Genomic DNA, 20,848 nt, shown 5'->3' with positions numbered 1-20,848 from the left:
ATAACAATGTTTTCATATGGACAAAAATCATTGTGTTGCAGACCCGGCAGTCACAGTACACACGACCAGGGTAATAACAGGTAAGTGAAAATAGGTCCATCCTATGAACGATAACGTCTACCAAGCCATATCCCACAGCTGAGCGGAAGCCATATGGGCCAAATGACAATTAGGTTCGCACTTCAAAAACACAGGAGATGCGGGTAGCATTAAAATATGTAATTAGTTCGCACAATAAGACACATCGGGGGATCCCTGGGTGGCTCAGCGGTTTAGTGCCTGCCTTTGGCCCAGGGCACGATCCTGGAGACCCGGGATCGAATCCCATGTCGGGGTCCCGGTGCATGGAGCCTGCTTCTCCCTCTGCCTGTGTCTCTGCCTCTCTCTCTCTCTCTCTCTGTGTGACTATCATAAATTATTTTTTTTTTCTTTAAATTTTTATCTATTCATGATAGTCACAGAGAGAGAGAGAGAGAGGCAGAGACACAGGCAGAGGGAGAAGCAGGCTCCATGCACCGGGAGCCTGACGTGGGACTCGATCCCGGGTCTCCAGGATCGCGCCCTGGGCCAAAGGCAGGCGCCAAACCGCTGCGCCACCCAGGCACCCTAGATGCCGAGTTCTGCTTGATAAAATCTGCACCCAGAGGCACCACCTACTTCACGGCCATTTCTGCATCAAGCCCTCGTTGTCCATGCCTAGAGAATACGACCGCAGATACTCCTACGGCTCTTGAGAAAAACACCAGTTTGTGAAAACAGAGTCCCTTTGTCCTCCTGAAGACATGCTGTCGCTGGCGGGTGGGACTCTAAAGGCAGCGGCGGCTGAGGTCAGGACGGCATCAGCCTCTTCAAGTTCCCCCAGGACCCCGCTCCTGGCTGGGCGAGGACCGTCCCCCGAGGGCACAGGCCGCGGCGTACCTGGCACCGGGCACGGGACGTGGGCAGCGCAGGTGCGCATCCTCCAAGGACGCATCCTGTGGGTGTCCCTCCAAACCACCGCAGGGGGATCCTGGGGCGAGCGCTTGAAATAAAGTCACCGGAGCTTACCAAGGACAGCGTCTTCTGGGGACTGGCAACAGTTCCCCGTCTGTATAAAAGAGGAGAAACCAGGAACTTCATGGCTCTGGTGTGAAGAGGTGAGAGTCCCGTGGAAAGCGTCCGGCGTGGAGTCTTTCCTGCTGGTGGGGAGATCCCACTGGTGGCTGTGACCCACCCCCTCTGTGTGGTGACCGTATTCAACGCAGCTACCCCGAGGTTTGTCGGAGAACTGGCGTCCCCATAAACAATAGCCGCCGTGGTGGCCGCTGCATCGGTGACTCTGGAAACTCCCTTCTTTTTTTTTTTTTTTTTTTAAGATTTTATTTATTTATTCATGAGAGACACAGAGAGAGAGGCAGAGACACAGGCAGAGGGAGAAGCAGGCTCCCTTCAGGGAGCCTGATGCCGGACTTGATCCCGCGACCCTGGGGTCATGCCCTGGGCCGAAGGCCGACGCTAAACCGCTGAGCCACCCAGCTGCCCTTGTTCTATACAATTTTTTTTTTCTTTTCTACTTTCTTTTTTTTTTAATTTTTTTTAATTTATTTATGATAGTCACACAAAGAGAGAGAGAGAGGCAGAGACACAGTCAGAGGGAGAAGCAGGCTCCATGCACCGGGAGCCCGATGTGGGATTCGATCCCGGGTCTCCAGGATCGTGCCCTGGGCCAAAGGCAGGCGCCAAACCGCTGCGCCACCCAGGGATCCCTGTTCTATACAATTATTGAGAGAGAGGTGTGATGATTAATTTTATGTGTCCACTTGGCAAGGTAATGGTGCCCATTGCTTGGTAAAACATCAGTCTAGATGTTGCTGTGGAGCTAATTTTTATTTTGTTTATTTAAAAGATTTATTTATTTATTTGAAAGAGAAAGAGGGAGCGAATGAGCAGGGGGAGACGGAGGGAATCTGAAGCCGACTCCCCACTGGCACAGACACTGATGTGAGGCTCCATCCCACGCCCCTGAGGTCAGGACCTGAGCCAAAATCACGAGTCCAACGGTTACCCAACTGAGCCACCCAGGCGCCCCACAGTGGAGGTAAATTTTAGGTGTGTTTAACATTTATATATAATTTTTACATATAATGGAACATTACCCAGCCATCAAAAAAAAAAAAAAGTAATATCTTGCCATTTCCAACAATGTGGATGGTAAGCAAAATAAGCAGAGAAAGACAAATACCATATGATTTCATTCATATGTGGAATTTAGGAAATAAAACAGATGAACATATGGGAAGAAAAATAAAAGAGGGAGAGGGAAGTAAACCATTAGAGACTCTTAACCATAGAGAACTGAGGGCTGATGGAGGCAGGTGATGGGGGATGGGCTAAATGGGTGCCGGGGATTGTTAAGAGGGCACCTGTGATGAGCACTGGGTGCTGTAAGCGATGGATCACTGAATTCTGCTCCGGAAACCAGTATTGCACGATACGTTTAATTAGGATTTAAACAAAAATTTGAAAAAGAAAAACAATAATACAGAAAGACATATAATACATATCACGGTTTGGGCCAATCATCATCATCATCATCATCATCATCATCATCATCCTTTTAAAACATTTGACTGGGGATCCCTGGGTGGCACAGCGGTTTGGCGCCTGCCTTTGGCTCAGGGCGCGATCCTGGAGACCCGGGATCGAATCCCACGTCGGGCTCCCGGTGCATGGAGCCTGCTTCTCCCTCTGCCTGTGTCTCTGCCTCTCTCTCTCTCTCTCTCTCTGTATGACTATCATAAAAAAAAAAAAAATTAAAAAAAAAAGAATATAACATTTAAAAAAATAAAATAAAAACATATGACTTATCACATATTGATATGATTTATGAATATCACTTTATCATCAGATGGTTGCACTGTACTGCATTGTACACAATTATATCATCATATATTATGACTCTATAATACGTTAATATATTAATTATGGTAGTTTTATTATTTCTTTTTTTTTCTAATTTTTATTTATTTACCCATGACAGACACAGAGAGAAAGGGGCAGAGACACAGGCAGAAGGAGAAGATGCGCCTTATTAGGAGCCCAATGTGGGACTTGATCCCAGGACCTGGGATCAGGACCCGAGCCAAAGGCAGATGCTCAACCTCTGACCCACCCGGGCGCCCCTAGTTTTATTATTTCAACGTATTAACACAAATCGACCTATCGGGATGACTAATATGTATCATCATTTACAACGCTTTTACCAAGAAACGGATTAGAGATTTGCATAACTTGTTAATAAACAGGCAAGTCCTTCTTTTTTTTTTTAATTTTTATTTATTTATGATAGTCACAGAGAGAGCGAGAGAGAGGCAGAGACATAGGCAGAGGGAGAAGCAGGCTCCATGCACCGGGAGCCCGACGTGGGATTCGATCCCGGGTCTCCAGGATCGCGCTCTGGGCCAAAGGCAGGCGCTAAACCACTGCGCCACCCAGGGATCCCCAGGCAAGTCCTTCTGTCTCAGGCATCGCGCCCCACACGTCACCGGCACTTCCTCCGGGAGCTCCCCGGTCCTGCGGAGACACCGCCCGCCGCTAGAGGGCGATGGGACTCGACTCGTTGGCCCCAGAGGGACGGCGGACCCCGCGCCACGCGCGCGCCTTCTGGGACTTGTAGTTCGCGGCCGCGTGGTGCGCAGGCGCACTGCGGAGTTGGTCCCGGGCGCGCGTGCGGGGGGGCGGTGGCGGCGGCGGCGGCGGCGGCGGCGGCGGCGGCGGCGGCGGCGGCGTGAGTTAACCGGGCGGGGGCGGGAGGCGGGAGCCGGAGGGAGGAGGAAGGAGGGAGGGGGGAGGGGGGAAGGGGGAGGGGGGTGGGGGCCGGAGGGGCGGTGTCCGCGCGGCGCGCCCGGGCAGAAGCTGTTGGCACCTGCGCGCCCCGGGGTCGTGCAGCTGCAGGCGGTGCCGCGCCCGGCGCCAGGTGTGCAGGGTCCTCGCGGGAAGGGAAACGCCCCGCACCTGTTTGCTCGACGGCGGAGAGCGGCGGGCACCCCGGGCTTCCCTGGGCTAGCCGGGGGCTCCCCGGGGCCGTTGTGCCTGCCCCCCCGCGCCCCCCGGGCAGAGTCTGGGGACCTGCTGGCGGTCGTGCAGGGGGAGGGGGAGGGGCGCCCGGAACAGCCCCCCGGAGCCGAGGGCGGGCCCCGAGTGACACCGTGGCGTTGGGATTCCGGTGGCACCAGGGTCCGCTCCGCTTATGCGCGGACCGCCCGGCAGGGGGTGAGGAAGCCGCAGTGCCCGGGCCCAGCCCCAAGCGCTCCGGTCTCGCCCCTCCTCGGGGTGCATTTCGGGGTCTCTGCGAGGAAGCCCTCCTGGGCCTCATCGGCCCTCCCCCTCCCCCGGGGAGGAAGGACGAGTTTCTGTGGTTGGAACGTTGGGACGGAAAATCCTGAGCCTCCTGCCCCGGGCCTGGGTGAAGGAGGGGGCGGAAGGGGAGCGACAGGCACCCTCGTGGGCAGGAGGGCGGGAGGGACTTGGGTGGGGGCCCGGGCCTGCACCTGCACCCATTGCCCTGAGCCACGGGGGAAAGTCCCAAGGGCACAGACGGGATGTGGGGCGGTGTGGGGCACAGGGTGGCAGATGCGGCCTGGCCCGGGGAGCTCCCAGGAGCCCTGCCTCGGTGGGGCTCTGGTGTTGGTGAGCGTCCAGGGGCGGCCTGACTTCCTCTCTCAGGTTCTGGAGGCCCCGAGTGTGACACCAGGGGTCAGCAGGGCCCTGCTCCCTCTGGAGGCTCCAGGGGAGGGATGCTCCTGACCCTTCCAGCTTCTGAGGGTCCCCCTCAACCCTCTGTGTCCCTTGGCTTGCCGCTGTGTTACTCGTGTCTCGTCCCCCGTCACGTGGCCTTCTCCCTGTGTCCGCATCTCTTTCGAGGACACCACCGTAGCGCGTCAGGGCCCACCCTCCTCCAGTGCGACTTGGTCACATCTGCAGATTTCCTGTTTGCAAAGAAGGTCGCCTTTACCGGTACCGGAGGGGCAGGACTTGAACATGCCATTTAGAGGACCTGATTGAGCGCAGGGCAGTCCTCAGCAGCAGGTGTTTGCCGGGTGCAGCTCGGGTGTCCTTCCAGAGACACATCTGATGCCCTGGGTGGTGGCCCGGCTCAGCCCTCGGCCCCGCATAGCTCAGACCACGCACACCCCGTGAGTCAGAGCCAGCTCTCGGGTGAATATGGCTGCATATACTCTCCGGCTCCCCTCCTAGATTTTCAAGCTTTTTTTCCTATTTTATCTCAGTTTTGTTTCATGAATGGTTTGTAAAAGAAGTTGGTGTTACAGATCATGTCTTCCTTGATAATTTAAACAGTTACAGGCCCTTCCTGGAGTTAGCCATGCTCCTGTTCGGTGTGTATCCTTGCCAGCTTTCTGCCATGTCGCCATATGTTACATGTATGGGTTAGAACTGTAGACAGCTTTTTTTCCAGGTTTGTTTGTTATTTTTTTTAAGATTTTACTTATTTATTCATGAGAGACACACAGAGAGGCAGAGACACAGGCAGAGGGAGAAGCAGGCTCCCTGATTGATCCCAGGACCCCAGGGTCACACCCTAAGCCCAAGGCAGACGCTCAACCATGAGCCACCCAGGTGTCCCTATTATTATTTTTTGTAATAGCTTCGTTTAGATAGAAGCCACATACCATACAGTTCATTCATTTTGAGTAACAGTTCAGTGATTTACAGGATGTGCACAGAGTTGTACGATCACCGTGTCTGTCTAAGTCTGTTATCATCCCCAAAGAAACCCTGTCCCCGTGAGCAGTTACCTCCCATCCCCATTCTCTAGCCCCTGCCAAAAATGAACCTGCCTCCTGCCTGTAGGTATGCCTGCCTGTTCTGGACGTCACACACGTGGACTCACACCGTGCGGCCTCCTGTGTCAGGTTCTCACCGCGTGCTGTGTTTCCAAGGTCCGTCCATGTGTGTGTGTCAGAGCTTCACTTCTTTTTAAGGCTGAATGACAACCCACTGTGGGCAGAGCACCCGCTCATCCGTTGACGGACATGTGGGTTGCTCCCACCCTTTGGCAGGTCTGAGTCTTGCTGCCATGAGCATTTGTGAACAAGTTTGTGTGGACGTACGTTTTCGTTTCTCTTGGGCAGGTAGCAGGAGTGGAATCTCCGGGTCACCTGTTAACTCTACGACCGTGGGAAGAACCGCCAGGCCCCATTGTCTGCTCCCGCCCGTGGTGCGCAAGGGGTTCCGTCTCTCCGTCTCTCCCCGTCCTCACCAACCCCTGTTCCTGCCTTTCTGACTCTAGTCATCCTGCCGGGGTTGAGGCGCCGCCTCACTGTGGGTTTGATTTGTATTTGCCCAGTGACTCGTGACGTTGAGCATCTTTTCCGTGTGCTGCTTGGTCATCTGAGTATTGCCTTTGCAGAGGTGTCTGTTCTTTTTTTTTCTTTTCTTTTTGGGGTGTCTATTCTTGAGCGAGCTCTTTATTTGGAAGTGATTTGGAGGGAACGGAAGAGGCTCACGGATGGTGCGCAGAGCCCCTGTGTGCCTTCCCACAGCTCCCCACAACCTGTGCGTGTGTTCAGGGGGCTTCCCGTTCACCCTCACCCCAAGGCACTTTGTGAGGATTCTTGTGTCCTAATCGCCCTTCCCTAGGAAATTCCTTCTGTGGGGGAGGCTACTATTTTTTTAGGCATTTATTTGTGAATGAATTATAGCCTCCTAAGATGTTCTAGAAACGGGGCAGGCTCCCCAGTACCCATGACCCAGCTTCCCCCATTGGCAGCTCTCACAACAGTGATCAAAGCCAGCACATTAACACTGACCAGAACCCCCATGAAAATATAATACCGCAGGTGCCTTAGTGTGCGGGGTCCGCTGTAATGAAGCCCCGCACGCTGGGCCGCTCACACCACAGGCCTCTGTTCTGTCCCAGTACCGGGAGGCCTGGGATCGAGGTGTTGGCAGGGCTGACATTGCAGAGCCTCCGTCCTTGGTGTTAGACGGCCGTCTTCTCCCCGTGCCCTCACATGGTATGGTCTTCCTGTGCTCCAGTCCTCTTCTGGCTTTTTATTTTTATTTTTATTTTTTTATTTATTTTTTAAAGATTTATTTATTTATTTATGATACACGTAGAGAGAGAGAAAGAGAGAGAGAGGCAGAGACACAGGAGGAGGGAGAAGCAGGCTCCATGCCGGGAGCCCGACGCAGGACTCGATCCTGGGACTGCAGGATTGCGCCCTGGGCCAAAGGCAGGTGCCAAACCACTGAGCCACCCAGGGATTCCCCCACCCCATTTCCCCCCCCCCTTTTTTTTTTTAAAGCAAGAGTAGTAGAGGGAGAAGCAGACTCCCCGCTGAGCCAGAAGCCTGAGTGGGGCTGCATCGCAGGACCCCAGGATCGTGATCTGAGCTAAAGGCAGATGCTCAACCATCTGAGCCACCCAGGCACCCCCAATCCTCTCTTATAAAGACACTGGTTTTTTGGGATCAGGATCCTTTCCTAATGACCTCATTTCGACTTAATTACCTCTTTAAAGATCCTGTCTTGAAATACAGTCACCTTCTGAGGTGAGGGTTGGGACGTGAAGGTCAGAGGGGACCAGTGTAGCCGGTCCAGATACTTGCCTGTAGACTTATGTTGGAAATGTTGCAGGTTCGGTTCCGGACCACCCACAATAACAAGGATCACTTGAATTGTTTGGTTTCCCAGGGCGGATACAAGTTATGTTTACGCTGTACCGGAGTCCAGTGGGTGTGCAATAGCGTGATGTCTAAATAAACAATGTACATACCTTAATGGAAGAATACGTCATTGCTAGTAAATGCTAACCATCATCTGAGCCATCACCGGTCAGAATCACTGATCACAGATCTTGGGAACAACTACAGTCATGAGTTTGTGAGATTCACCACCATGTGACACAGAGACACGGAGTGAGCAAAGGCCAAGGGAAAAGTGGCCCCTTCAGGGTCAGCGCATTCTGTGTGAAGCGCAGTAACACGAGGCTGCGCGTGTCCTCTCCGTGCCGGATATGCGTCTGTGCTTCATGCATTAAAAGGATATTTTTTCGGACCTCCCCGGCCCGCGGTACCTCGGGGTTAACACCGCCTTACCCCTTACCAGGATCGCTTCCCCTAGGGTCGTCCACACCTCCTTGTGGAGCATAGATCACGGTCAAGATGCGACCGGAGTGGCGGCCCCGGGGTGGAGGTGGGGGTGCGGGGGCAGCATCAGGGCCTGGTTCAGCAAGATGAGCCAGTAATAGTGTGTTGTACCCATAAAACATGTTACGATGAATCTCATGTGAAGGGTCCCTGCCACACGCAATTAAAAACAAAAGCCAACCCAGCAAGACATTAACGCTGGTTCTGTTCTATTAACTAGACCGCAGACTTCTTTTCAGATTTCACCAGATTTCCCACCAACATCTTCCTTCTGGCCCGGGAACCCCATCCAGGTCCCACACGACGTCTTTTCACCTCGCCTTGTCTTCTTGGGCTCCTCCAGCCTGTGATCCTTTCTCACTCTTTCCTCATCTTTTCTGACCTGGACACTTCTGGGGAGCCCTGGCCAGGCGTTTGTAGAAGAAGGTCCCCTGGGTTGATGTTTTCTCACGATTGCACCGGGGTTATGGTTTTGGGGGAAGGCACCCCAGAGGGGTCGTGTCCCATCAGGGGATATCTGATGTCCACTCCACGTCACCGGTGACCCTGACCTTGATCACGTGGCCCGCTGGGGCCTCCCAGGCTTTTCCAGCAGTGAAGTTAACCCCTCTCCCTTTATCTGCCCTGTTTGCTGGAAGCAGGTCACTAAGTCGATCCGCGTGGAAAGCAGGGTTGGGGGAGGGAAGCACCACCTCCTGGAGGAGGAGCCTGGAAGGACCCACGGATGCCTTAAGGCGCGATGGTAATTAAGGAATATTTTGGAAGCAAGGCTTTGAGGCTTCGCCAGTGTCCCGCCTCCCCTCGGGGTCTCCCCAGTAGCGGGGTGCGCATCGGCGGGTCTCCCCGTGGTGGTTTCCTGTTGATGGGGGTGGTGGCAATAATTTGACATTTTCATCCAGGAATCCCCGTCAAGCCCATCACGAATGTCCCGTAAACGGCCCCCACTCATTCCTCAGGATTGTGCGTGAGAGTCTGCTGCTTGCAAGGGGCTTCATGTGCGTGCCACGGTGGCTCACGTGTGGTGGGGACAGGGCAGGACCGCCTCAGGACGTCCCTACGGAGGGCCAGAGCCCGACGGTCATTAGGGTGCTCCCAGCAGAGTCTGTCCGGGGCCTGTGGCGGGAGGGGTCTGGGGGGGAGCTGGGCCCCATCCCTGATGCAGCCTGGACTAGGGGGCTGTAGCCAGCGAGCAGGAGGGGGTCAGCGGGTGGCACTTGCCGAGGGGACATGGTGGAGGGGACTCCGGCTAACCGGACCCGGTGGGATGGCAGCAGCAGGCAGGCCGCCCGGCCGGCGGATGGGGAAACCAGCCGGGTATCGGGGCCATCAGACACTGGGCAGGGGCTCTTGCTAAAACTGGGGGACGCGGAACTGAACTCAGAACCCCGAGGTCACAGCCCAGTGGCCTAGCTAACTAGTTTGTCGGGGAGCGGGTCCTGCGGGCCCCGGGGAAGGGCCAGAATCAGCTCTTTCCCTGGAGGGCGGGAGCCCCGCGGCCACGTGCAGAGCACACAGGGCCCCTGGCTCCTTCCTGCCGCACAGCGGGGGCATCTGCTGGAAGCTTCCAGGGGGAGCGAGGGGGCCACCAGGGAGCCGGCCGGGCTGTGGGAAAACAGACGTGAATCTGAGACGCGCCAGGGCTGGGGGCGCCTGGGGGCGTCTGAACTGAGCCCTCAGAGTTCGAGTCCGGGTGGTTCTACTGGGCTGAATGGGGCCCCCGCAAAATTCATGTCCACCCAGAACCTTAGGATGTCAGCTTCCTGGGTCTGGGGGCTCCTTCGGCTCAGGTCCTGTCCTGGGGTCCTGGGGTCGAGCCCCGGTTGGGTTCTCTGCTCAGTGGGGGGAATCTGCTTCCCCCTCCCCCCTTCACCCCACTCATGCTGCGCCCTTGCTCTCTCTTTCTCTGAAATAAATACATAGAATAGAATAAAATAAAAGAAATTTAGAATGTGAGCTGGTGCCCCCCTTACCTTCCCGGACCTTCAGTCTCTGTCCCTGTGTGGGTTAAGGAGCCATTAAGGCCCGTGGCCTCTGTCCTGGCTCCTGCTGACCTCACTCCGTGTTGGGGACCCCTGGATGGTTGCAGAGGTTTCTGGGTCAGGATTTGGGGACTGGGGACAGCCCTGGGCCTGGGCCTCACGGCCCCTTCTCTTCCCACAGCCCTGCCTGCCCTGGAACGTGCTTTCCCAAGAGAAGAGGATGGCTGCTGGGTACCTGCCCCCCTGGCCCCAGGTGAGTGGGGACCTCCTTTCTCCCTGAAGATGCCCGGTGTGTCCAGAGGAAACACTCCTGCCACAACTGCGTTCCTTGGCTCTGTGGGAAACGAGGGAGCATTGCCCGTGAGCATCAGGGTCTAAGCACCCCTGCTTCTTGCAAGTGTGAGGAGAGGCGTGCGCTGTGTTCAGCACACCTTCCTTGCCAGAGAGCTGTGCTTCCTTCCTGGGCTGGGAGCCCTGCTGTGTGGCCTGAACACCCCGCGTCCCCCATGGCGGGAGGAGCTGCACAGGAAAGCACCATCCTTGTGACCAGGAAATCATCCTTTAAATTGTGGTAAACTACACACAACCTAAAATTCACCACCTTAACCCTCTCTAAGTGCACAGCTCAGGGCATGGAGCACACTTACCCCGACATGCATCCCCCCTCCACCGTCTCCAGAACCTTCCACCTCCCCACATGGAAAGGCCATCCCCAGGAAGCACTGACCCCCGCTCCCGCCCTACCCCTGGCTCCCACCACCTCCTCTCTGTCTCTGTGCACGGGCCTCCTCTGGGGACCTCCTGGGAGGGGGGTCCTGCAGGAGGTGTCCTTCTGGGTCTGGGTCCCCTCCCTGACCCCGGTGTCCTTGGGGTCTGTCCGCGTGGGGGCAGGTGTCGGGGTCCCTTCCTTCCTGGGGCTGGGTCAGCCTTTTCAAGCCTGGGGACAGCCGCATTTGATGTGAAGCTGCCTTACGGGGCACGAGCATCAGGAGAGAGGTGGGGAGCAGAGGCCAGTATCGGTTGGGACAGCAGATATCTGTGAGGAGCAGTGGCCAGGGGCCTGGTCCCCTCACCCACGGCTTGGGCCGCAGCCGTGGTTTGGGAATGTGGTTAGTGTCTGCATCACAAATCCGGAGCTGACAGCAGCTCGGGTTCAGGTGGTCCCTGGGAGAACGAGCCCTATCCTGTGGACATTTGTGAGTGACCCAGATGGTCCTGGTCGGGGCCCCATGGCGGGGTCCTCGATCTGCTCTGGCCCCCGCAGAGAAGTCCTGGTCATTGCAGGCACATGTGCTTTCAGGCCAGCAGGGTGCGTCCTGGGGCTGACACAGCCAGGGACCACTGTCAGGGGCCACTGGGAGGTCCGGCCCCAAAGGAGCCAGCGGCTTGTCCCTCGGCAGCAGCAAAGCTGAGGTGCCACAGGGCCCAGCAGTGGCCCTGCCTGTCTGGTGCACCCTGGCAGGCCCGTAAGTAGCCGCTCAGACCTAGGCGGTCGATGGGGGGGTGGTCATCGTCTCTCCAGGCCACACAGGATCACCCCCCCCCCACCCCCCCCACCCCCCCCACCCCCAGCAGCTCAGGCCCACATTTTTATTTTATTTTATTTTTTTTTAAATTTTATTTATTTATGATAGTCATACAGAGAGAAAGAGAGAGAGGCAGAGACACAGGCAGAGGGAGAAGCAGGCTCCATGCACCGGGAGCCTGATGTGGGATTCGATCCCGGGTCTCCAGGATCGCGCCCCGGGCCAAAGGCAGGCGCCAAACCGCTGCGCCACCCAGGGATCCCAGGCCCACATTTTTAAATCCCAACAGCATTTCTCCATGTGGGGACTGCCTGTCTCCACACTGGTCTCCGAAATGTGGAAGTCACAAAAATCACGAGTCATGGAGACTTGTTCTGTTTTTAGTGTTTAGGGAGTTTACGTTTTAACCTGCCCACCAGGCAGCAAAAAGCAAAGAACGTGTGTCCCACTGAGACTTCTTCCCAGCCTTCCCCGACTGAGATGATCCCTTATGGAGTGCCAGTAATCGATTTATATATTATAATCGATAAATATATTATTATATTTAACAGGAAGTGGTATTTCACGCCAATTTTTAAATGTGCTTCTAAAGGTAATAGCCACGAAGTTCAAAGCCGTTACAGTTGTTTTCCTTTTTACTTAATTGCAGATCTGCCCAGAGCTTTGCAGTGAGTCCGGCAGTTGCAGGGTTACCCTAGGGCCGCCTGAGAGGAGGGCAGCGGGAATGGGTGTGTGCAGGGGGTGTTGCAGCAGCTGCTGCTAGCCTGGAAAAAAGCCTGTTTTTTTTTCCCCACTTTATCTACAAATATAAAAAAATTTTATTTATGTATTTTAAGGAGAGAGAGAGAGGGTGTGTGAGCAGGGGAGGAAGAGAGGGAGAGGGAGACGGTTTCCGGCAGACGTCACGCTGCGTGCAAGCCCACCGTGGGGCCTGATCCCACAACCCTGAGATCCTCGGGCTGAGCCCAGATCTGGAGCTGGACACTTGACCGACTGAGCCACCTAGGTGCCCCCACTTTATCTAAAATTTTGTGACCGCCCTGGGTACTAACTTTCTTCTTCCGGGTGGGAGAAACACAAAGGTTTAATACTGAAGCACCTGCCTTCAGCTCAGGTCATGATCTCGGGGTCCTAGGATTGATCCCGCGTCATCGGGCCCCCTGCTCAGCGGGGAGCCTGCTTCTCCCTCTCCCTCTGCTCCTCCCCCCTGCTTGTGCTTGCTTATGTTAAATAAATAATAAAAACAAAATCTTAAAAAAAAGAGAGAGAGAAACATTTAATATTTCTGTCCCGCCCCAAAGCTTCCCTTTGGGAATGTTTGAGCCCTTTCTTCTCCACCTGGAGGAGACAAGACACCAAAGCATCACCAGGACTGTGGGGTTTTGTTGTTGTTGTTGTTTGTTTCTTGGTTTTTTGTTTTTGTTTTTAATAAACCAAACCAAAAACCTCAACTTCATCCAGAATGGCCCAAACCACCCAGTGGGTTGGGCAGGCCGCTTGCCTGGGGCCCGAGCCATCATTCACAGTCCACAGGTAACTTCGAGCTCTTAGGACTGACCGCGGCCTCGCTGCTGGTGCCAACCAGGGGTGCTGCTCTGGCCCGCCAGGCGCCGCCCAGTCGCCATCCTCCACCCCATGCCCTTCCATTCCGGGAACCATCTGGGCTTTCGCCACGTTTCAGCGAGTCAGGTGCGAGTCAGGTGCGAGTCAGGTGCGGGGCGGCACATCCCGCTTCTCACTCCGTCTGCGCCGTGCAGCGTGCAGCCCCAACTCGTGACCACAAAGACAACCCACGTCTGCCAACCTTGGATTTGGGGCGCGGGTCTCCTTGGTCCTACAGATGACAGGGATGGCTTCTGGGCTCTCTGACCGTGTGAAGAGCAGATGCCGTGATGTAGGGAAGCCACGCAGCCTTCACTCAGTCCCATGAGGTTGAACTTGTTCTTTCCATCGAGGAGACGGGGAGGCTGCATCCTGGGAAGTCGGTAGTAGACACACGGTCCCGTGACCGTGGACTTGCATGGCTGCAAGCGACCTCTTTGTGGAATAAGCAGGGGGAGAGTCTCGAGTGGGAATGTAGTGGTCCTAGATCCAAAAGATAGACTTACCAGTTCAGTAAGAAATGGGCCATGTGGGGGCACCTGGGTGGCTCAGTGGTTGAGCATCTGCCTTTGGCTCAGGTTGTGACCCCGGGGTCCCGGGATTGAGTCCCGCATCGGGCCCCTTGCAGGGAGCCTGCTCCTTTCTCTGCCTGTGTCTCTGCCTTTCTCTCTGTGTGGCTCATGAATAAATAAATAAAATCTTTAAAAAAAAAAAAAAGAAGAAGAAATGGGCCACATGTTCCCTTCGGACCTGGTGCTGGCGGGATCGAACCTCTGGGTTGTGCCCCCCCCCCGCCCTGTTCTGTGTGGACGTCCTGTTCCCTCCACCCGCAGCCCTCCTCCTGTAGATGTGCATGGAGGTGGGCCTTTCCTGAGCAGAGCCCATGTGATATTTTAGGAGTTTGTAACCTTTGAGGATGTGGCTGTGGACTTCTCCCGGGAGGAGTGGGAGATGCTGGACCCTGCTCAGAGGAGGCTCTACAGAGAGGTGATGCTGGAGACCTGCCGGAACCTGGCCGCACTGGGTAAGACCCACACCACACCTTCACCTGCGTGTCAGTTCACACTCACTGTGCATCCACATCATTTCGAGAGCCAGGGTAGGAAGTGGGGGTTTGTGGGTGAATACAGCGGCCGTGGCTCCTGCCCTTGTGGGGCTCGTGGTCCACTGGCTTCTTCAACACTAAGATTTGGACGGAAATATTTATCTGCTTATCTGTAGATGGACACTGGGTTGTTTTGATTTTTTGGCTGCTGTGAACTAGGGTGTGCGAACAGCACTTTGGGTCTCTGCTTTCAGGCCTCTTGGGTCCATACCCGGGAGTGGAATTGTGAGGTCACACGGTGCTTCTTTGTTTACCTTTTTGAGGAGCAACCAAACTGCACAGCACCATTTTACCAGCTGTGTGCACAGATTCTGATTTCTCCGTATCCTAATATCTATCTTCTATTTTTTTTTCTTTTTTTCTTTTTCTATTTTTGCTTTTTAAAAAAATTACAGCCATCCTAATAGGTATGAAGTGGTGTCTCATTGTGGTTTTGATTTGCATTTTCCTCGTGGCTAATGATGTTGAGCATGTTTTCACGTGTCTGCTGGCCATTTGTAGATCTTTCTGGGAAAAATGTAAGATCCACAAGGTTTTAATTAGGTGCATAAAATCTCCAGCGTGGTCATCAGGCCACCTCCCCAGTGTACTCTTGTCCCCTTCAGATGCCTTGAAGAATCAACGTGCCAGTATGGGCATTGAGGATGGTACGCTCTCCCCAACCCCAGCCTCTCAGGCCACCGGTCCTTCTTCATGGGCAGGGTGTTCGCTTTTGCTGCCAGGGGCGGCTTTCCACTTGGAGCAAGGAGAAGCCATGTGGACGGGGGGAGAAGGAGCTCCCCAAACCTCCTGCTCAGGTGAGAACCAGGCAGATACGAGCCATTGAGTGTGGGGGGGGCATATTGGGGACTGCAGGTCAGAGATCTCTCCACAGAGGCCAGAACTCTGTAAGGGGAAGGTCGAGATGTTTGGTTGCACTTTCTCAGACACCTTTGGTTCATTATCCAGCAACCTTGCCCTATGCACTAGCTTGTACCACTTTGGGTGCAGAGAAAAGATAGACCATTTTTTTTCTTGAAGCTGTTATGCCTGTTTCTTGTTCTGTCTCTTCCCTCTCTGCTTCCTTGATGATTCTTTCTCTCTGCCATTCCCATTCTTCCTCCTTTGTGCAGCCATTCCTTCTACATTTCCATTGCCCCCCATTTTTCATCACTGTCCAACTTCTTACACTGCTTCTTGTCCTTGGGATCTTTCCCTGTTTCCCCCTGTGTGGAGTGCTGATATTTGAACATGAGTCCACACGTACCTTGTGTATGTTGGAAGTACTTTGTCCCACTATTATTAAGTTAGAAGTTTCTTCTTTCCGCACCCCCCCCCCTCATTTATTTCAGATTTGGAGACGAGTCTGAAAAGCCAAGAGTCAATTTATAGGAAGGTGGTTTTGGAGGAAGAAACACCCAGTGGTATGAATATCATAAAGCTCCCCAAAGAAGACTGGGGATGTGGTCAACTTGAGGAGAGCCATGAAGACCCGCACAGGCTTTTGAGGCAAATGGCATTCACTCAAGTAGAGACATTGGCTCAAAAGGAGGCCACTGCCTGGCATGAGTTTGGGGACCCCTGTAGTATGAACTCAGACCTTGCTTTATCACAAGGGGATTCTCTAGGAAAGCATTTCCTTGAGTGTGATCTTAACATTGAGAGTTTGGTAGCTGATCCATTCTTAAAACATCATCAGATGGGATATACAGACCAGAGGCCCTGTAAAGGGAATGAATACGCAAAAGACGTCAGCCAAAATAGGCCTCTTACTCAGCACAAAAGAACCGGAACTTGTACATATGCAGAAGGCGGGGAGTCATTTAATCATGGCATGGCTCTTACGGCACACAACACAATTAATACAGTGGGGAAATCCTATGAATGTTACCAGTGCGGGAAAGTGTTTAATCGGAGGCATTCCCTGAGTGAGCATCAGAGAATACATACAGGAGAGAGACCATATGAATGTCAGGAATGTGGGAGAGCCTTCACGCATAGTTCAACCCTCACACGGCACTTGAGAACTCATACTGGAGAGAAGCCCTATGCGTGCAGTGATTGTGGGAAGGCCTTCAATAGGATATCATCTCTTACCCAACACCAGAGGATTCACACAGGTGAAAAGCCCTATAAATGCAAAGACTGTGGAAAATCCTTCTGCCAGAGTTCTTACCTGATCTTGCACAAGAGAACGCATACTGGCGAGAAGCCTTATGAATGTAACGAATGTGGAAAGGCCTTCAGTGATCGCTCCTCACTTAACCAACACGAGCGAACTCACACTGGCGAGAACCCCTATGAATGTAATCAATGCAGAAGAGCCTTCAGCCAGAGGTCTTCCCTCGTTCGGCACGAGAGAACTCACACTGGAGAGAAACCGTATAGCTGTAATGAATGTGGGAAAGCATTCAGCCAGAGCTCATCCCTTATTACCCATCAGAAAACTCACACTAGTCAAAAAACCTATAAAATAATTGATTGTGGGAAAGCTTTCTATCAGAGCAGCCACCTTATTGGATTTTAGATATTGCTTGCTGCTCTGAAGTATGTAAGTATGGCTAGAGTTTGCCCTTTGGATGTACTATCTATTTTTAAAGATTTTATTTATTTATTCATGAGCGACACAGAGAGAGGCAGAGACACAGGCAGATGGAGAAGCAGGCTCTACGCAGGGAGCCCGATGTGGGACTCGATCCCGGGACTCCAGGATCACACCCTGGGCTGAAGGCAGGCGCTAAACCGCTGAGCCGCCCAGGGATCCCCCATACTATTTGAAAAGAAGTAGGTGTATGTTATATTCTTGAGGTCCAGATCTGAGAAGGGACCTTTTAATGGAGGAAATTGCCCTTGAGCTCTGTCCAAGGCCTGCCCTTTTGGAAAAGATTAATAAATGTGAACACTAACATGGAATGGGATATTGCTAAGAATTGTCACATTAATTTAGTTGTTGAAACAAAAGGTGTTCTTTTTCAACCTTTTGTTTAAAAATTCAGTATTTTTGTTTCAGTCATCTGTTTCAGTATTTTACCTAGTCATACTGCCCCTATTGGCGACTTAGCTAGGTCCTAACCTGTGTTGTGCCCTGCTGTGGCAATGCAGAATGTATGCTAACACAGAAAGAGCTTTGGGTGCAAAGTGGAAAATAAAGAGTGCAAAATAGTATATGTGATTCTATCCAGTGGAGTCCAAATATGTACATAAGTGGACAAAGGCCGGACAGAGATGTGGAGGGATGAAGAGAGTTTGTCAGTTATCTGATTATGTGTGATTTTCTGCCTTTTGCCATTTTGTTTGGTATTGCTGTAATCATTTTGGCAATCAGTAGAAATCAGACAACCCCAAAGTCTACCAAATTCCTTTGAGTGGTCGGGGAGGATTGTGGACGCCAAGATGGGAAGGCTATAGTGCAGTAGGTGTTGGGACAGGGAGAAGTGGAGCAGCCTTTGGTGGCCTGGGAAAAGTCCAAACACTGAGGTGGACTTGCCAGAGTGGACACCAAGAACTCTGATGCGCGTCATCACCATCAACATCAACAGATTTTATTGGTTGCTTGCTCTATTTCCAGCATCACTCTAGCACTTATATGTGGTTTCTCATTTAATCTGAACAACCCCATGAGTAGTAGCTCTTCACATCCCTGTATCACTGAAGGGGAAACAGAAATAAAGTAATTTGTCCAAAGTCAGACAACTAGAAAGTGGCAGAGCCAGGATTTGAACTTGAACAACCTGTGCAAGGCGCATGCCACATTTGGGTGCAGGGGAGCTGTATTTTCTAAATTCTCCCTTGGAACTCATCTGACTTTCCTCTAAATCCATCTCTCTGGAGCTGATGAGGATGGTTGCCTGTCAGATTGCCTTTCACCTAAGTGGTACCCGGGCACATCGGTGTTGTTGCCTTTCTCTTAAAGTAGAGATCCCTTGGGACACCTGAGTGGCTTAATATTTGAGCATCTGCCTTTGGTCCAAGGCATGATCCCAAGGTCTGGGGATCGAGTCCCACATCGGGCTCCCTCCAAGGAGCCTGCTTCTCCCTCTATGTCTCTGCCCATCTCTGTGTGTCTCTCATGAATGAATGAATAAATAAATAAATAAATAAATAAATAAATAAATAAATAAATCTTAAAAAAATGTAGAGATACTTCATCTGGGGTCCATGTAGACCCTACAGGGCTGATGGATGTTTCTTTAAGGGCTCTGTGAAGAGTCTTGAGTTGGAAGCAGAATGTGTTGGGGGAATAGTGTGTTATCTGGGGAAGCGTCCATAGCTTTTGTCATATTCTGAGAACTAGCTGACATAGGGGTGTTGTGAGTGCACTGGTCTTCAGTCTTGATCCGTTGCTTCCTCCAACAATTATTTCTTGTGCCAGGTGGCTATGCATAAGGCAGATGAGGTGGCTACTCTCCCTGAACCTCTCTCCCAGTAGTGTGGAAGCAGGATGCCGTCGTGGGTTGAGTCATATGCAGTCACCCGAGTGTGTTTCTCAGAGAGGTTCTGCAATTGGTTGAACGCTCCACTATATGGATATCTTGATATTCTTAATAATTTTGAACAAAGGATCCCCCCAACTACATTTTCATTTTGCAGTGAGCCCTGCTCGTTGTGTAGCCAGACCCACGATGGAGCGAGGGGCAGGGATAGACATTAAACACCTAACCAGGGCAGCCCTGGTGGTGCAGCGGTTTAGCGCTGCCTGCAGCCCAGGGCGTGATCCTGGAGACCCTGGATCGAGTCCCACATCGGGCTCCCTGCATGGAGCCTGCTTCTCCCTCTGCCTGTGTCTCTGCCTCTCTCTCTCTGTGTCTCTATGAATAAATAAATAAAATCTTAAAAAAAACAAAACACCTAACCAAATGCTTTAATTAAGTAATTACAGATTTTTCTCTGTGGTAGGTAACATAAGAGGGACCAACCTCAGAGGCTTTCCGAGAACCTGGTTTTTAATTTGAGATGTGAGCCATTGGAGCATCCGAGGTGAGGATTTAACCAGAGGAGAGCTTCAGTTTAGCTTTGTTTTCACATATTTAAAAAACTGTTGGGGCACCTGGTGACTCAGTCAGTTAAGCATCTGCCTTTAGCTCAGGTCACGATCATGATCACGGGGTCCTGGGATTGAGCCCTGTGTCAGCCTCCCTGCTCAGTGAGGAGTCTGCTTCTCCCTCTTCCCCCCTCTCTCTCAAATGAATAAATAAAATATTAAAAAATATTTACAAGAGTGTCTGGCTGGCCCATGGGCAGAGTGTGCGACTCCTGATTGCAGCCCCATGTTGGGTGTGGAGCCTACTTAAAAAAATATATTTACAACTCTCTTACAAAATATATTTACATCTCTCTTTAAAAACAAATTCATTTTCTTGTCTGATGGCAGTGGCTCAGTCCTTCAGTACAAGCGTTGATAGAACTGTTGAGAACAGACCTCATTGTTTTGCTCCAGATCATAGGGAAAAGCATTCAGTCTTTCACCACAGAGTATGATGTTTTCTGTGGGCTTTCTGTAGATTTCCGTCATCTTTATTAAATTTCTGCCTTTTTAATGCTGTGGTCCGAGGATGCGTCTACTGTCTTGAATCTTTGAGCCGTGTTGAGTTTCACTGTGTGGTGTACAACATGACGGAGTTTTAGAGGTGTTCTCTAGCTATTGAGGAGAAGCTGTATTCTCTGTTTTTATGCTTTGGGATCTGGCTTGTCTGTTATATCAATCTTATTAATCATTGGCTCTCGAATTTCATGTCAGGAGGTTCAGATTTAACAAGTGAGAGTTGGTGCTCGGTAACATGCATTTTTAATAAGCACACCACGTGATTTCACAGATGTTCCTTCTCTTTTGGTTGTACTTTGAGAAACTTAACTGTACTGAGATTGTTGATTCAAAGATAATCAGCTCAAAAAGATCAAGTTACAGTTTCCTACTGCTATCCTTCTTACTTCCTCTCTGTATTTTCTATTGTTTTCATTTTCTATTTTCTTTTATTTGGTGTAAATAATTCATGACAGGTCTTCATTGTGAATTAAACTCTTTATCATTCTGAAGTGACTCTCTGTCTGCTTTGAATAATAGCACCCCTTCTGCTTTTTCAACATAACTAATCTGATTTTGGTATAATTTTTCACCTCCTTTGAATTTCAACTTTTTAGATTCCTCGTGTCTCTTATTTTTAATACATACATAGTTGGATTTTGTCTTAGGATTCAAAGTGGAAAATCTGTTTTTAAAAGACACATTTATGCCAGTTATTGCTGTGGTAAGTGTTGTTGGCTTTAATTCTAATGTACTTTATGTCACTTTTCTTATTTTGGAAGCTTCTTTTATTTTCTGTCTTCTACTCTATTGCCTGTATTGGTGGAGTGTATTTCTTTTCTGGTAATTTGGAAGGTGTATTTCCTGCTTCAGTTTCTTGTAGCCTTTCTTTTTATTACATTAAACATTATAATGAAACATACTGTAACTTATCAGTATGAAGCAGCTTTTGTAGAATAAAGAGGTCAAGTTGCAGAGTGTGCATA

The 20,848-nt window shown here is 51.8% G+C and overlaps 1 protein-coding gene across 1 annotated transcript; it reads left to right on the top strand.

Moving 5' to 3' along the window:
• Nucleotides 1-9,377: 9,377 nt before the first annotated feature.
• Nucleotides 9,378-17,518, top strand: ZNF554 (zinc finger protein 554). Its single transcript, XM_072722146.1, is given in 6 exon segments — nucleotides 9,378-9,409; nucleotides 10,311-10,333; nucleotides 10,336-10,382; nucleotides 14,155-14,281; nucleotides 14,968-15,159; nucleotides 15,694-17,518. Coding segments are annotated over 6 exon segments (1,596 nt in total). The 3' UTR covers nucleotides 16,869-17,518.
• Nucleotides 17,519-20,848: the final 3,330 nt, after the last annotated feature.

This window comes from Vulpes vulpes, chromosome 9, assembly GCF_048418805.1.
Source record: "Vulpes vulpes isolate BD-2025 chromosome 9, VulVul3, whole genome shotgun sequence".
NCBI classification, from domain to species: Eukaryota; Metazoa; Chordata; class Mammalia; order Carnivora; family Canidae; genus Vulpes; species Vulpes vulpes.
The sequence above is the reverse complement of the archived record's forward strand: the minus strand, read 5'-3'. Positions and strand labels throughout refer to the sequence as shown.